The following is a 17379-nucleotide window of genomic DNA, read 5'->3' as shown; positions in this document are numbered from 1 at the left end:
AATTAAAAAACATTTAGCTACAGATTTGGGTGTATATATCTTTCCCAGTTGGTGGCAGCAAAAAGGAGCTAACGCCTTATTAATAGCTACTGTACAGAACAACGGCATTATTTGCTTACTTAAAACTTGCCGTGAAATGCCTTCACAAACATTAGTATTTCCGGTCAGCTTGCAAACTAAACACACTGTCTCAGGCCATACATTTTAAAAATATTACTCATTTAGTCAGTGGTTCACAAACATTTTTCACCAAGTACCACATCAGAAAACACTTGGCTCTCCAAGTGCTAACATTAAAATACAGTAGGATAGAAGGCCTAAATATTTCTTAAAAACAAGGCAGATGTTTATTTAACAAATATATATTTAATATTTTGACATCTGTAACGTTACACACAGTTTGAACAGTAACTGTTTGAATATAGGAAAATAAAACACTGTACTTAAATAACGAATCAAATAAAAGTAAAATAAGCATTGTACTAAAATAAATATGAAAATAGTTTTTAAATGAAAATGTACCTAAACCGTAGAAGTTAGCGTAGAAGGCCTACATATTTCTTAAAAACAAGGCAGAGGTTTATTTAACAAGTATATATTTAATATTTTGACATCTGTAACGTTACACACGGTTTGAACAGTAACTCTGAATACAGGAAAATAAAACACTACTTAAATAATGAATCACATACAATTAATTGCACATAAAAGTAAAATAAACCCATCCATCCATTTTCTACCACATTGTGCTAAAATAAATGTAAAAATACAGTTTTTAAATGAAAATGTACCTAAAAGCACAGGTATATAGTATAATGAATTTGGTTCTTTGGCGTACCACTAGTAGTAGCACAGTACTACTAGTGGTTCTACTAGATACAGGACGGTATAGCTCGGCTGGTAGAGCGGCCGTGCCAGCAACTTGAGGTTGCAGGTTGCAGGTTTGATCCCCGCTTCCGCCATCCTAGTCACTGCCGTTGTGTCCTTGGGCAAGACACTTTACCCACCTGCTCCCAGTGCCACCCACACTGGTTTAAATGTAACTTAGTTATTGGGTTTCACTATGTAAAGTGCTTTGAGTCACTTGAGAGAAAGCGCTATATTAATGTAATTCACACTTCACAGTTTGAGAATCCTGCATTTCATTATGTATCATTCATTTTTACACGGAGTATAAAAGCATAAAGTTAAGTCACAATTATTTCGTCCACTGATACGGTGGTATTTTTGTACAAACTCAGATAATGAACTTAAAAATATTTTTATGACTACTTTATTTATACTTGAGACACGGAAGTAACCTTTATTCTGAAAGCTACCTCTCAAAACATTTTCCGGCGATTACTACGAAAGTACGCAGTTTTATACACAACTTTTATTAAACAAACATACGACAAATATTGCATGACTATCCACGTGAAATAGTTTTCGAAAAGCTCCAGCTTCAGTTCGATAATGATATGAAGCAGATCACAGCTTTTTTTTTTTTTAATCCAAAAATGTTCCCGAAAAAAATGGCAGGGTTCAAAGTGACGAAAGACTACTTTGGTTTTTTTTTTAAATACTTGACGGGACGTGTTTCTATGACGCTTGAAAGACAACAAAGCAGAAAGCTGTGCACGGCTTGTCTTTGCACTAGTTGGAGATAGCGAACACTGAATTCATGTTATCCGTTATATGCTAGAACTAGAAGTTATTTAATGTATGTGATTCTGTCAATGACAAATACGCAATAATTAGCTAAACGAATAAGCATATTCAAAAATGGCGTCAAGATCCAAGACAGATGATGTCGAAGATGGACACTTTGACAGCATCATGGTAGGCATGAACAATCTAAGAAAACAGGTGAGTAAAAGCTAGAAATGTGCAAACTGGTTGGAAATTTGAATTTGCCAATGGAATGTGCTATTGTGCTGTCGTGTTGTCTACAAGTATCGCGATATTTGGTGGAGTTGCGTGCTTTTCTATTAAATGTTCAATACCAACAAAAAAAACGGCACTTTCTTTCCAGTTTGCCAATTTTCATTATGAGCGGTTTACATAGCAACGTAAAAAAATGACAACCAGGTAAGGTATATCATTTTGGAGAGACAATACAAAATGAAAAAAAGGAATAATAATAAAATAATACTAACTATACATCAAACTAGGATTGTTTAAATCAGGCGTCCCCAAACTGTGCATCCGGCCCACGGGAAGTCAAAGTTAATAAATAAAAAAAATGTAAAATGTTTTTTTTTTTTTTTTAATCTGTCCTTTCTAATCCATTTTCTACCACTTGTTACTCTCGGTGTCTCCTAGGCAAAATCATATTGTCTAAAAATGCATTTTCCCATCAATATTGTGACTACTCAGTGGCCTAGTGGTTAGAGTGGCCGCCCTGAGATTGGTGATGGGATCGGCAGTTCTTTTGACTGTACTGAATCACTAGAATCAGTTCCTTAAATTGATTCGTTCAAAAAATTTGTTCACCGAATCACAGTGCAGACATTCGCGCACTGCGTAGGGACTCGCGTTAATCTAACAACAACAACAGTTGCAGTAGAAGGGATGATAATAATAATATGAATCAGAATTGATCCCCAAAGAGAAATTTATTTTTGTTACAATAACTCTGTAAATAATAGCCTATGTATGTGTACATACATTAGTTATTATTTTTATTTTAAATCTTCTCAAAACAGCCTGCTTACACTTTACCCCCGCCCCTTCTTTCTGTCTCTACTAGTCTACTCTCATTTTGTTTTCATGTGGCTTGTTTTCATGGGATCGGCAGTTCTTTTGACTGTACGGATCACTACAATCAGTGACTGACAACGCCACACGGTGGCCAGTTCAGTACGTGTACCGAATCTCTTCTGCAGTTCTTTTGACGGTACGGATCACTAGAATCAGTGACTGACAACGCCACACTGTGGCCGCAGTTCATTACGTGTACCGAATCTCTTCTGCAGTTCTTTTGACAGTACGGATCACTAGAATCAGTGACTGACAACGCCACACGGTGGCCAGTTCAGTACGTGTACCGAATCTCTTCTGCAGTTCTTTTGACGGTACGGATCACTAGAATCAGTGACTGACAACGCCACACGGTGGCCATGCAGTTCAGTACGTGTACCGAATCTCTTCTGCAGTTCTTTTGACGGTACGGATCACTAGAATCAGTGACTGACAACGCCACACGGTGGCCATGCAGTTCAGTACGTGTACCGAATCTCTTCTGCAGGTCTTTTGACGGTACGGATCACTAGAATCAGTGACTGACAACGCCACACGGTGGCCATGCAGTTCAGTACGTGTACCGAATCTCTTCTGCAGTTCTTTTGACAGTACGGATCACTAGAATCAGTGACTGACAACGCCACACGGTGGCCAGTTCAGTACGTGTACCGAATCTCTTCTGCAGTTCTTTTGACGGTACGGATCACTAGAATCAGTGACTGACAACGCCACACGGTGGCCAGTTCAGTACGTGTACCGAATCTCTTCTGCAGTTCTTTTGACAGTACGGATCACTACAATCAGTGACTGACAACGCCACACGGTGGCCAGTTCAGTATGTGTACCGAATCACTTCTGCACTTCTATAAAAATAGGACCCATTACCTCCCTTCTTGGCACTCAGCATCAAGGGTTGGAATTGGGGGTTAAATCACCAAAAATGATTCCCGGGCGTGGCCACTGCTGCTGCCCACTGCTCCCCTCACCTCCCAGGGGGTGATCAAGGGTGATGGGTCAAATACAAAGAATAATTTCGCCACACCTAGTGTGTGTGTGACAATCATTGGTACTTTAACTTTAACATCATCGCACTCGTGCCGCGACAAGTGCTTGCTCTTTCAGTCCGGCCCCCGGCCAAATTGTTTTAACCCAATGCGGCCCCCTGAGTCAAAAAGTTTGGGGACCCCTGGTCAAAATGAAATCCAAATCCATCTAATAAACCAATTTGCTTTTAACCCTCCTGGTACATTCCATTTGAATTGTTTTCAAAGCCAAACAGGGACATAAAAGTCATAGAAACATTAGATTTTGATTTTTTTTTTTTGATTAAGTTTCTTCATCAACTTCAGTCCTAAACAAATATCAAACATTTATTTACTCTTTTTTTTACTATGTTGGCCCTTTTTAAAAGCATTTTGATCAGTTATCACATATTTAAATAGTAAAATAACTCATGGTATGTAAAGTAGCTGATTGAAAACAAACACAATTTGATCAAAATACCTTCAAAGGTTTAAAATAAGATAAAAACATTGGGTATTTTTGTTTAGGGCTGAAGTTGATTGATGGATTTGACCAAAAAAGTAAAAAAAAAAATTAGAATCCAAAATGTTTTTGTGCCATTTGAAAAATAAAGGACTTTTATGTCAATAAAAGTCCTTTTGGTTGGCTTTGAGGTATTGTCGGTTGAAAAATGATGGCTAAAATACAGCAAGAGTGTTCCGAAAAGACAAAAAGTCAGCTTTTTTCCCCCGAAAGGAATTGTTTTTAAATCATTAGCCCAATGTGAGTAATAAGGTTTTGCCTTGTATAATCTACTCTTTCCATCAACAATATTAAAATAAAGCAGCATTATTTTTCGATTATTAATCTTTTTTATTTTTTCATATATAATTGTTTTTATTATTGAGAAGCAATATTAATTAAGTGTGTCCCGATCTGATATTGATATCTGATTTCCGTCTGAAATCAACAAAAAAACAGTATCGAATGATACCAGCTTGCATCTAAAATCTCCGATATAAACTCCGATACGAGCAGTCCTGCAGCGCAATTAACATATAAATGTTACACAAAGATGGTGTTATCTTGTATTTTTGTCGTCTTTTACAAAATGTAAACATGGTAGGCTATAGGCTACAAGGAGTTACAGCTACACAACAATAGCACACAAGCTCGACATATGTCCTTAACCAATATTAAAACTGAAACATCACATTTGTCGGTATAAACAGGTCTCAAATATTGTAATTGCATATTATTTACACAAACAGAGTCTACAAGGCAGAAAAGTATGTCAAAGTGTCCAGTAACAAAAGTGCCTGCATCTTTTAACCTACAGTGTCATGAGCTTAATTTAATGAATTATTGTGACCACTAGGTGTCACCAAAAAGAAATTACCACTCCCACTTCAATTTGTAGACAGCATAAAAGTCCATTCCAGTTAAAAAATAAGATGGGGTTTTTTCATACTTACCATTGATTTAGCTGTAATTTCACTTGATCAAATCTTCTTAACATTTCACACTACTGCAGTATGGACTATGATTGGTGCTGATATCATATCAGAATAATATCTGTAGCCGCCAGTACTCAAGACGCCAATGTCAGTATTGTATCGGGAGTGAAAAAGTTGTATCGGAACACCCCTAATGTTTGTCACAAAAGTGCATGTTGTCTGTTGGCGTGACCCCAAGACGCAGAGATGGTAGGCGACATGCGGGTAAAAGGGCAATTTTTTTTAAAAACGACCCAGAAACTGAAGGTGCAGCAGAACAAAGAATCCAACAAGATGCGATACAAAACACAGGAAAATCGTAAACAAAAGTCCAAACTGTCATTAAGCGTATTGTTTGTTGTTTTTATCATGCTGGCATTATTATCACAACATATAACATACCAAAGAATGAACTATAACACAAGTCATGTATCTTGTGGAGTTTTGACACGTGTTTGTGTTTTGTTACAGGGAACTCTGTGTGATGTGTGCTTGGTGGTACAGAGCAAACAGTTTCCTGCCCACAGAATAGTGCTGGCAGCTGCCAGCAAATTCTTCAAGCTCATGTTTACCAGTACGTTTTCACACGTGCATGTAGACCCAGACTCAGTACTCTACCACTACTTTAACGCAGGGTTACTTTCCACACCCCTTTTCGTGATTTATCATTTTTATAAATGTTACCGTATTTTCCAGGCTATAGAGCCGATGTTTAAGTTACACCCACCAAATTTTAGAATAAAGAAATATATATACATATATTAGCAACATTAGCCGCAGATGTGAGGTGGCGACTTGTCCAGGGTGTACCCCGCCTTCCGCCCGAATGCAGCTGAGATAGGTTCCAGCACCCTCCGCGACCCCAAAAGGGGCAAGCGATAGAAAATGGATGGATGGACACCGTAATTTCCGGACTATAAGCCGCACCTGACTATAAGCCGCACCAGCTAAATTTAGGGGAAAATACAGATTGCTCCATATATAAGCCGCACCCGACTATAAGCCGCAGGGTTTTGATGTGTAATTACCGTAGTATATAGGGGTTCCTGCTACCACGGAGGGGATTGTCGGGACAGAGAGGACTGTTTGGGAACGCAAAGCGTCCCATTTATTAACTATAAATCTTTCAATCATTCAATCAAACTTTCACATCTTTGACATGGCGAACAGCATTCTTGCAGAGTACAAATAATACAACGGTGCGAAGTAATACAAAGTGCTCGCCTGTACGTTATCAAAATAACCAGCCTACCGGTATATGAAAAGTCAGTCTTTAATCATTGTGTCATCGTCTTCCTCCTGCATACTAAAACCACCGAAATCCTCTTCGTCTGTGTCGGAGAAGAACAGGCCGTAAATAAGCCGCACCGTTGTATAAGCCGCAGGGACCAGAACGAGGGGAAAAAGTAGCGGCTTATAGTCCGGAAATTACGGTATATACCGGTATGCAATATTTTGTAAATGTTTATTTACATACCTTAATTATTTCCAAACAGTGCCTGTAACACAGCAGTAAAATGGCTGATTAAAGGCCTACTGAAACCCACTACTACCGACCACGCAGTCCGATAGTTTATATATCAATGATGAAATCTTAACATTGCAACACATGCCAATACGGCCGGGTTAACTTATAAAGTGCAATTTTAAATTTCCCGCTAAACTTCCGGTTGAAAAAGCCTTTGGAGGATGACGTATGCGCGTGACGTAGCCAGGGGAACAGAGGTATGCCTTCCCCATTGAATACAATACAAAAAAGATCTGTTATTATTTCATATTTCCACAGTATTCTGGACATCTGTGTTGGTGAATCTTTTGCAATTTGTTTAATGAACAATGGAGATTACAAAGAAGAAAGTTGTAGGTGGGATCGGTGTATTAGCGGCTGGCTGTAGCAACACAACAAGAAGGACTTACTTGGATAGCAGATGCGCCAGCCGATGCTAGCCGCCAACCACATATGTGTTGGGGTGAAGTCCTTCGTCGCGCCGTCGATCGCTAGAACGCAGGTGAGCACGGGTGTTGATGAGCAGATGAGCGCTGGCTGGCGTAGGTGGAGCGCTAATATTTTTATCATAGCTCTGTGAGGTCCGGTTGCTAAGTTAGCCTTAGCGTCGTTAGCAACAGCATTGTTAAGCTTTGCCAGGCTGAGAATTATTAACCGTGTAGTTACATGTACATGGTTTAATAGTATTTTTGATCTTCTGTCTATCCTTCCAGTCAGGGATTTATTTATTTTGTTTCTATCTGCATTTGAGACAGATGCTATCACGTTAGCTCATGCTAAAGAGCTTCGTCGATGTATTGTCGTGGAGATAAAAGTCACTGTGAATGTCCATTTCGCGTTCTTGACTCTCATTTTCAAGAGGATATAGTACCCGAGGTGGTTTAAAATACAAATCCGTGATCCACAATAGAAAAAGGAGAGAGTGTGGAATCCAATGAGCCAGCTTGTACCTAAGTTACGGTCAGAGCGAAAAAATATATGTATTTCACTGCATTCTAGTCCGTCACTCTAACGTACCTCATCCACGAATCTTTCATCCTCGCTCAAATTAATGGGGTAATCGTCGCTTTCTCGGTCCGAATAGCTCTAGCTGCGTTGAAAACAATAGGAAAATATGAGGAAGTGAACAACTGACACCGTCACGCTACTTCCGGTAGGGGCAAGGTTTTTTTTTTTTTAATCAGACGAAAAGTTGCGAACTTTATCGACGTTGCTCTATACTAAATCCTTTCAGCAAAAATATGGCAATATCGCAAAATGATCAAGTATGACACATAGAATGGATCTGCTATCCCCGTTTAAATAAAACAATTTCATTTCAGTAGGCCTTTAAACAAAACAGAAGTCATCATCATAGACCCAAGAGCTGCGGAAGCTAGCTCTCCAATCAGCTAAACAAACTCAAAAATTTCACAGTGACGTTTTGGGGAACTTACGAAACTGAAACAGTACAAAAAGAATGCCATTGGAAATTAATAACGCTAACACAGACACTTTTAAACGTGTTAGCATATTCGCTAATGCTAACGACGCTAGCTTGATTACATTACAATAGTATGTTCAAATATGCATGAAAACACTCCTACAGAAATTACACACCGTACAGTTTAGTCAGTATGAATTGTTTTAGTTATATTGTAAAACTTACAAACCTTGCTTGGATGAATGAAGAATCATTTCGAGCAGAAACGCTACGGACGGTTGTAGTTCCGGTAGAAGGCTCGAAACAGGTAATACACTGTCAAACTAACAGCACCTGCAGCGAGTGAAGTGAATTATATTTACAGTATATAGCGCTTTTCTCTAGTGGCTCATAGCGCTTTTTACATAGTGAAACCCAATATCTAAGTTACATTTAAACCAGTGTGGGTGGCACTGGGAGCAGGTGGGTAAAGTGTCTTGCCCAAGGACACAACGGCAGGATGGCGGAAGCGGGGATCGAACCTGGAACCCTCAAGTTGCCGGCACGGCCACTCTACCAACCGAGCTTTACCGCCCCAAAAAGCAAACTTGTCCAAAAGATGGCGCCATAGCACAAACAATAACACACTATTCAGTGTCCGTATGAAAACTATTTGTTCAATACTAAACATAATGGACGTTTGGGAAGAAAAATGCATAAACTAGCTGCGCCATTTTATAAGCTGGGGGAAGGTTCAAAGCGTGGGGAAATAAGTCCGGAAAATACGGTTTTTATGCATATAAAATCTTTATAAGCCCCTCCACACAGCTTTCACACACACTTATAAACACTTTCTATGCTCTCTTCATACACTCTAAAACTTACATAATTTTTACATAAAAACTTAAATGTGTACTCACATGTCAATGTACTCAGTTGTACTATAAAATGTGTAATGCACTGAGACTCTGAAGTGGCGAGGGAACATTGTTTATACTGACGACATTGGGCCTGATCTACTAAGTTAAAGTTGAAGTACCCATGATTGTCACAGACACACACTAGGTGTGGTGAAATTTGTCCTTTGCATTTGACCCATCCTCCTTGATCACCCCCTGGGATGTAAGGGAGCAGTAGGCAGTAGCGGTGCCACGCCCGGGAATCATTTTTGGTGATTTAACCCCCAAGTCCAACCCTTGATGCTGAGTGCCAAGCAGGGAGGTAATGGGTCCCATTTTTTTTATAGTCTTTGGTACGATTCGGCCGGGGTTGGAACTCACAACCTACCGATCTCAGGGCGGACACTCTAACCACTAGGCCACTGAGTAGGATCAAATAGTGTGTGAAAACGTTTGAGCTACTAAGACTACATTTAGAATCGATAACCAGTACAAAAGTGGTGCAGACCGCCTTATTTAAACAAGGTTTTTGCATGTATTGTAACGGCTGTCACCATGGAGACACTCATTCCCCTCCACATTTATGGCATATCATATTGTCCAACCTCATGAAGCACACAAATATAATATATGAGTTGTATAAAGTGTGATTTAGACCAGGGGTTCTTAACCTTTTTAACCTTGGGGCCCAACTTTTCCACTACAGACAGCCACTCAAATATTAACACTGAATTAATACCCTTACTCTTTATTTTGATTGTATTCAATAATTATATCTAACTTACTCACAGTTTAACAAGATAGACCTTGTCAAATGATATGAAAGCATGTTTTAATCACAGATTTAATTAGGCTTAGGTCAGGATGAATACAAACAAATACTAATCAAATATACTGCAAGAGAATGGACTCCTAAAAACTGATGAAGAATAAATGTACATTGTAATGCGGTGCTAAAATAAATACATTCTAACTAAATTAATCATGAATAATAACAATAATATATATTTTTCTGAGATTAACTGTCGATAAAATTACAGTGCAAATGAAAATACAGCTTCACCACGTCAGTCATAATGTTTGCGCTTAAGAAACTCCTCTGACTTCTTCTGTCTGTTTGAGATTGTCATTACTGCCACAAGTGGTGGAAAGGTGTATTACAACCGAGTACCGCTGCCGCCCATACGGACCACAGCTGAGAAACAGATATTTTGTGGCGGCCCTCTAGGGGGCATTCACGGCCCAACCATGGTTAAAAAATACTGATATAGACCAGTGGTTCTCAACCTTTTTTCAGTGATGTACCTACCCCCTGTGAACATTTTTTTAATTCAAGTACCCCCTAATCAGAGCAAAGCATTTTTGGTTGAAAAAAAGAGATAAAGAAGTAAAATACAGCACTATGTCATCAGTTTCTGATTTATTAAATTGTATAAGAGTGCAAAATATTGCTCATTTGTTGTGGTCTTTATTGAACTATTTGGAAAAAAAGATATCAAAATAACTAAAAACTTGTTGAAAAATAAATAAGTGATTCAATTATAAATAAAGATTTCTACACATAGAAGTAATCATCAACTTAAAGTGCCCTCTTTGGGGATTGTAATAGAGATCCATCTGGATTCATGAACTTAATTCTAAACATTTCTTCACAAAAAAAAAAGAAATCTTTAACATCAATATTTATGGAACATGTCCACAAAAAATCTAGCTGTCAACACTGAATATTGCATTGTTGCATTTCTTTTCACAGTTCTTTTTGACAGACATTTTAAAAAAATCTCACGTACCCCTTGGCATACCTTCAAGTACCCCCAGGGGTACGCGTAACCCCATTTGAGAACCACTGATATAGACAACAGAACCTAACTTTAGTAGATTAAGTTGCGCTCTGGAATGCATTGCGGTGTAGTGATGATCCAGGCGGAAGAAAATGCATAATGAAGGAAGTTATTCCATATGTGAAAAAACGAACATCATTAAAAACAAAAAAAAGTCATCCAGCAACTATGAAATTACAAAATGTTTGCTGAATAGATGATATACTTTATTTCTGATGGTCCAAATATTTTGATGCGCACACAGACAGAATATTTTCTCCATTAATCGTCTTTTTTTTCTCAGACATTTGTGCGCATAAATGTGCTCGTTTGCACACACATTCCAGATGTGCTGAATATGGACAAAAAACAGTGACTGCAGAACAGTTTCAGTCTTACTAGATCACATTGCGAGTGCTAAATGAATATATTTGCATGCCCCCCCCCCCCCTCCCAGTATTGCGGGCGTTCTGATAATCAGCATATATTCTGCATATACATGAAGAAAGACACGCTAATTGAATCGCGCTCTCTATTTTGCTCATGTAAGAGATATCGCAACAGACACAAGACATTAAAACAACGTTGAGAACTTGTTGAATAACGTCCTGACGTTCAGCAACGCAAACATAACGTTGAAACAACATGCTTTTTGACGACGTTTAATTTTGTCATTTCCCAACCAATATTCTACAACACAAATACAACGTTGAAACAACATGCTTTTTTGACAACATTTATTCAATGTCAGGTTTTGACCTTGATTTGACCATTGAAATTTAGTCACTTCCCAACCAACAACGTGGATCCAACATTAGACATCAACGTTGTCTCAATGTACAAATACAACTATTTTGCAATGTTGTTTCAAAGTCACTTGTAAAAGATACGCATAATCAACGTTGTATCAATGTCTTGTGCCTGCGGGGACTCTTTGGTGCACAGGCTAGTAAATCAGCTTTGCATGCACTATCAAGTTTGCACATGTTTTAATTAGAGATGTCGATAAATGCTTTAAAATGTAATATCGGAAATTATCTGTATCGGTTTCAAAAAGTAAAATTTATTACTTTTTAAAACGCAGCTGTACGGAGTGGTACACAGACGTAGGGAGAAGTACAGGGCGCCAATAAACTTTAAAGGCACTGCCTTTGCGTGCTGGCCCAGTCACATAATATCTACGGCTTTTCACACACACAAGTGAATGCAAGGCATACTTGATCAACAGCCATACAGGTCACACTGAGGGTGGCCGTATAAACAACTTTAACACTGTTACAAATATGCGCCACACTGTGAACCCACACCAAACAAGAATGACAAACACATTTTGGGAGAACATCCGCACCGTAACACAACATAAACACAACAGAACAAATACCCAGAACCCCTTGCAGCACTAACTCTTCCGGGAGGCTATAATATACACCCCCCGCTATCCCCAACCCCGCCCACCTCAACCTCCTCATGCTCTCTCAGGGAGAGCATGTCCCAAATTCCAAGCTGCTGTTTTGAGGCATGTTAAAAAAAATAATGCACTTTGTGACTTCAATAATAAATATGGCAGTGCCATGTTGGCATTTTTTTCCATAACTTGAGTTGAGTTATTTTGGAAAACCTTGTTACATTGTTTAATTGCATCCAGCGGGGCATCACAACAAAATTAGGCATAATAATGTGTTAATTCCACGACTGTATATATCGGTATCGGTTGATATCGGAATCGGTAATTAAGAGTTGGACAATATCGGAATATCGGATATCGGCAAAAAAGCCATTATCGGACATCTCTAGTTTTAATACACACAAACCTTCAGTAGATCAGGCCATTTGTTTTTAGCAGACAGTGCATGATAGAGACCATCATTTTTATTAAATTTTTCGCCATGTTTACTCTCAATTTTGAAGGTCTAAATGAAGAATATCCAAAGTTTGCACAGCAAAAAATTCCATCCCGGAAATTATGTTTGGACTGGCCATTTTAGGTTGTAATCTGACAAACTCCTCTTAATGGGCGATGATAAACTGGGATAGGCTCCAGCACCCCCTTTGCCCCTGTAAGGGACAAGCGGTAGAAAATAGATGGATGTTTTTTAGGCTGTCCAATAAGATGTGGGCAGAGCCTTTGTCGCTAAGTAACGTGAAACCCAAATAACTCTGCTCTGTAAAGCAATTGGTATGTATGATGAAGAGGACACCCTGGAGAGATTTGCATCTATATTATTTAATCATTAATTAGATATATAATTTAAACAAAAAATAATAAATTTGTGTGATTTGTATGCAAATGCAAGTGCCCATTTGTTCATTTGTATTTTCATATCGGTTTCTTTATTACTTATTTAACTATTTATGTTTCGCTCTTTTTCTAACTTTTAATTTTTCTCTCACTTGCAGCCAGTATGTTGGAGTCCAAGTCCTATGAGGTGGAACTCCGTAGTGTCGACCCCGAGATCATTGAACTGCTGTTAGAATTTATCTACACCTCTCAGTAAGAACACACAACACTTACAGATGTACATGAGATGTATTAGTACATATTATATCCTGACCCCTGCACACTAAACCTATATGGAACAAATCGGGTTATCGTTTGTTTATTTGAATTCAATCTATTTCAACCATGCATGATATGATAGTGTTACGATCTGTTAGGCCAGGCCATTCTTTGTTTAGTTTTTGGGTGTTTTTTCCTTTCTTGTGCTCTTATTTTGTATCCACTTCCTCTTTTGTTTGTGTTGTCCCTGCACTGGTTTCATACTGCTGCCTGGCGCTGTCTTCATCACCTGTTATTAGTAACAATGTTTTTAAGCCAGTCACTTTTCTTTGTCGGTGTGGGATCATTGCCTATGGATGTGTGGCGTCACCAGCACAGTTAGTGGATACTTAAATCTTGCTAAACTACTTTTGTTGGTTATTAGCTCTACGTCAGCTGGATTTTTTTTCATGTGTTTTCTGTGCTTTTTTTTTTTTTTTACCCCCGCTGTATTTTAAGTTTTATTCTGGATTTATGGACATAAATACCCGCTAACTGCACGTTGCCTGCTGTCTTCTGCTTTTTGAGGTCACGACCCCAGCTACAAAGAGCAGACCTAACATAATGATCCCACCAACAAATTGCCGTGCGGTTCACGCTCACCTGGCATCGGTGTACGCAGCTTGAGCTGTCACCCAGCGTAGCCTTGGCTCAGAGCCATCTCATTTCTTTTACGGTACACCGCAGGCACACGCACATCAGACGACAAGCCGCGGATGCGTGAGGAGGTGCGCGCACGTGAGGTGCTCAGTTTGGACAATTTTTCTTTGCCTGGAACAGCCAGTCGGCCACAATTGGCCAGGGGTCAAGCTCCTCCCACCTCACCCGCTTCACAGTTTTCCTGGTGTGGTTCCAGCATCCCGGCGACCCGGCTTCCCAAAACTCACCCACTCTTGGCTTCTGCCTCAGTTGAGTTTGTGGATCAACAGCTCCTCCCTCTAGCTTGAGACAGCATCTGGAATACGCTTCTTGGGCGAGAGGCTAAGACTCGCAGCTGTGCAACTGGGGATGCACAGCTCCTTCCATCAAAGTCGCCTTCCATCTCTTCACCAGCGAGGGCGCCGTCAGCTTCACTTCCGGAGATAGCGCTACCGCCAGTTCTGCCTACTGTCAATCTGCAACATCCTGAAGGTCTGCGTCCTCCTACGAGGGACTCACCGCATAAGTAGTGTGGCATGGATGGATAAGTGGTACCGGAAGGCGCTGATGGAGCTGGAGATGGAGGATCAGCTTCTTGTCTCAACGCCCACTCAAGTCAAGCTCGCTCCAGCTCTAAAGCTTTTACGGTCTGTTAGGCCAGGCTTTGGGTGTTTTTGGGTGTTTGTTTCCTGTTTTTGGTTGAATTCCTTTCTTGAGCTCTTATTTTGTTTCCACTTCCTGTTATGTTTGTGTTGTTCCTGCGCTGTCTTCATCACGTGGGGGTGATTAGTAATAATGTTTTTCACCGGCTGTGCACATGCTCCTTTAACCTTAACTGTGGATGGTTCCCTGAAAGGCAGCGCTGGTTGTTGTATAGGTTTTGATCAGGTCAATGCATACGTCAGTACAAAGATGAGTATGGACAGGGTTCCCCAACCTTTGTTCAACCAGGTACCGGTTTAATGCGTGCATTATTTTCATGGACCAGCTTCTTACGTGTGGCAGATGAAAAAACAGCAAAAAAAAAAATTGCATGAAAAATGAGCTTTTGGCTACAATCTGGCACATTAAGATTTTATATGTCCATTAATGTGCATTGTCCTATGTACTATAACAAAGGAGTTGTAATCTATTAACAAGCTTATTGGTGTGTTCAGTGGGACAGGCGAAAGTTAAGTCGGAGAAAATGCGGTAGTTTGTAAATTATTGTTTCTGTGCGGCCCGGTAGCAAATGCGTCACGGCCGGTCCCCGGACCGGTGTTTGGGGATCACTGAGTATGGAGACTGACTGGTAATTTCACATTAATAAATGCACATCATAAGCATTGAAAAGGTGATATTAGCATGTGTGCATTCATTTAAAAAGAAAATAAACAACTCTGCTGTTCGCCTTAGTTTGCATATTCAAAGTTGTAGTCACTCCATGCAGTCCAGATTTCATCATTTTAATTTATATAATTTATTTTATATAGTTGAAGTATTTAAATTACTAGTCTGTTTAACCTCAATGTCACAAATTGAGAAAAAGGATAAAAATGTTTTTGTGGTTTGTTTTTTTACAAAAATGTGCATGTGTTTTCTTTAAGTTAAGGCATCGTTTGAGCAATGTTTTTTAAATGCTGATTTAGTACTCGTATGGGTTGAAATGTAAACGATATGGTCACACCATCATATGACCAATAAAAAGGTTTCCAACATATTGTTCATAGGAGGCCCCCACCAGATTGAAGCTGTGTCTTAACCGAAGAAAAAAAAATTGCAACAGTTTTGCTAGCAAAAATGCAACCAACCAAATTTTTGGATTGCAAAATTTTGGGGGGGGGGGTTGCAAATTCGTTTTTTTGTGTAGACATTGTTTTTGGGTTATGACTTGTTCAGAGAAGGCTGCACCCACAAGGTTGAAGTTAAGTCTTAATCAAAAAAAATTTGCAACAAATTATTTTCTTGAATTTTTATACACTGGATTTTTATACCCTGAACGTTTTCACACTGAATTTTAAAGCACTGTAATTTAACGAACCAAATCTTTAAACACATCAATGTTGCTCATTAATTTTTGTTTATACCATGAAATTGTCAGCATAATTTGATGTAAAAATGTTTTTATAATCAGTTCACTAAATTTAAACTTAAAAAATGAAGTTACACAAATTCAGTGTCCAAAAAAAAAGCTTTTGTAATAAAGACACAAATTAACCTCCATAACACACAAGTGTAAGCCGCCTGTACATTTGGCACTATGTTACATTCAATAACCTGTGTATGGGTATCATGTGTATGATACCTGTGTATGGGTATCATCACACTGCCTTTTTGTCATCACAGGTTGACTTTAACGTATGGTATGTTTTATTTGTTTTAGACATGCTTTAATTTAAAACCTCTTAAGGCCAAGCTGTTTGTTTACATACTTTTTTTTATTTCTCTTTGCTATTTGGGCTTATTGGACCCTAATTAGAATAAAAACTTAGAATCATCTTTTGATATGATGTACTTATTCCATAAGTAACAAACGTGTACTTCATGTTTAGTGACATAATAATTCTTATTTTTACACTTTTTTTTCCAAATTCCATTATATACAGTATGTTATACTCTTCTGACACCACCAGATGGCAGTATAAGTGTCCACATAAGCACATAGGACCCTAATTCAGTAGTGTACACAATTTTGGAAATAAGAGGTTTTAAGGCCTAACAAATGACACTCTGGTTACATTTGCAAAATTCATGTTCACAAATGAGTAGGAAAGAGTAGAGCTTATTTAAATCCCACAGTGTATATATTTAGCACACCAAAAAATGATGTGTGAAAGTTGAATGTTTTGTGAATTGTAATATTGTTTGTGTGAATGCCAGGGTTCCAGCGGATATTAGCAAAGTCCAGTCTCTGCTGGAAGTTGCCAAACAATACCAGATTAAATGTCTCACGAAAGTGTGTGTGAAGGTCCTCAAAAAACAGACGGCTGCCAGTCGGCGCTCAGGTCAGAGGTCAAATTTGAACACATCTTCTGTATTTGTAGGATTCAACGATTAATTTATTGTTCTCCTCCGCAGGTGTTGGAATGGTTTAAGTTGAATTTGTCTCTGGAGACCCTGAAGGCATTGACCATCCCATGATCTGTTCCTCTCAACGAGTCGGCGTTCGCTTCTTCCTCAATTAGACAGTCGCCCCTCGTCAGTGAAGAGGTAGCAGCCATCAGGGGACAATCACCTCCACGTGATGACATGCCAGCTGTGTTTATGCGCCCATGAGACTAAAGCATAAACATCCTGCTCATCATATAAACTCTTTGCTCAACATGGTTTCTTCATTAATAAAGAGTTGACAAAAGTGAAGCTGACGTCGACTTA

General features: G+C 39.0%; 1 protein-coding gene across 2 annotated transcripts; it reads left to right on the top strand.

The window, feature by feature from the left end:
- The first annotated feature begins 1518 nt into the window (after positions 1–1518).
- Positions 1519–17364, top strand: LOC133654985 (kelch-like protein 7). 2 transcript variants are annotated; one of them, XM_062054865.1, is made up of 5 exons: positions 1519–1821; positions 5694–5796; positions 13248–13341; positions 16885–17009; positions 17083–17364. In XM_062054865.1, exons 1-5 carry the CDS (start codon positions 1765–1767, stop codon positions 17097–17099), a joined length of 396 nt encoding a protein of 131 aa, XP_061910849.1. In that variant the 5' UTR covers positions 1519–1764; the 3' UTR covers positions 17100–17364. The 2 variants fall into 2 exon arrangements, with proteins under 2 accessions (XP_061910849.1, XP_061910848.1); XM_062054864.1 differs by having other exon boundaries at positions 1562–1848.
- Positions 17365–17379: the final 15 nt, after the last annotated feature.

The sequence above is a fragment of the Entelurus aequoreus genome, linkage group LG08 (genome assembly GCF_033978785.1).
Source record: "Entelurus aequoreus isolate RoL-2023_Sb linkage group LG08, RoL_Eaeq_v1.1, whole genome shotgun sequence".
NCBI classification, from domain to species: Eukaryota; Metazoa; Chordata; class Actinopteri; order Syngnathiformes; family Syngnathidae; genus Entelurus; species Entelurus aequoreus.
This window is presented reverse-complemented; position numbering and strand designations above follow the sequence as displayed.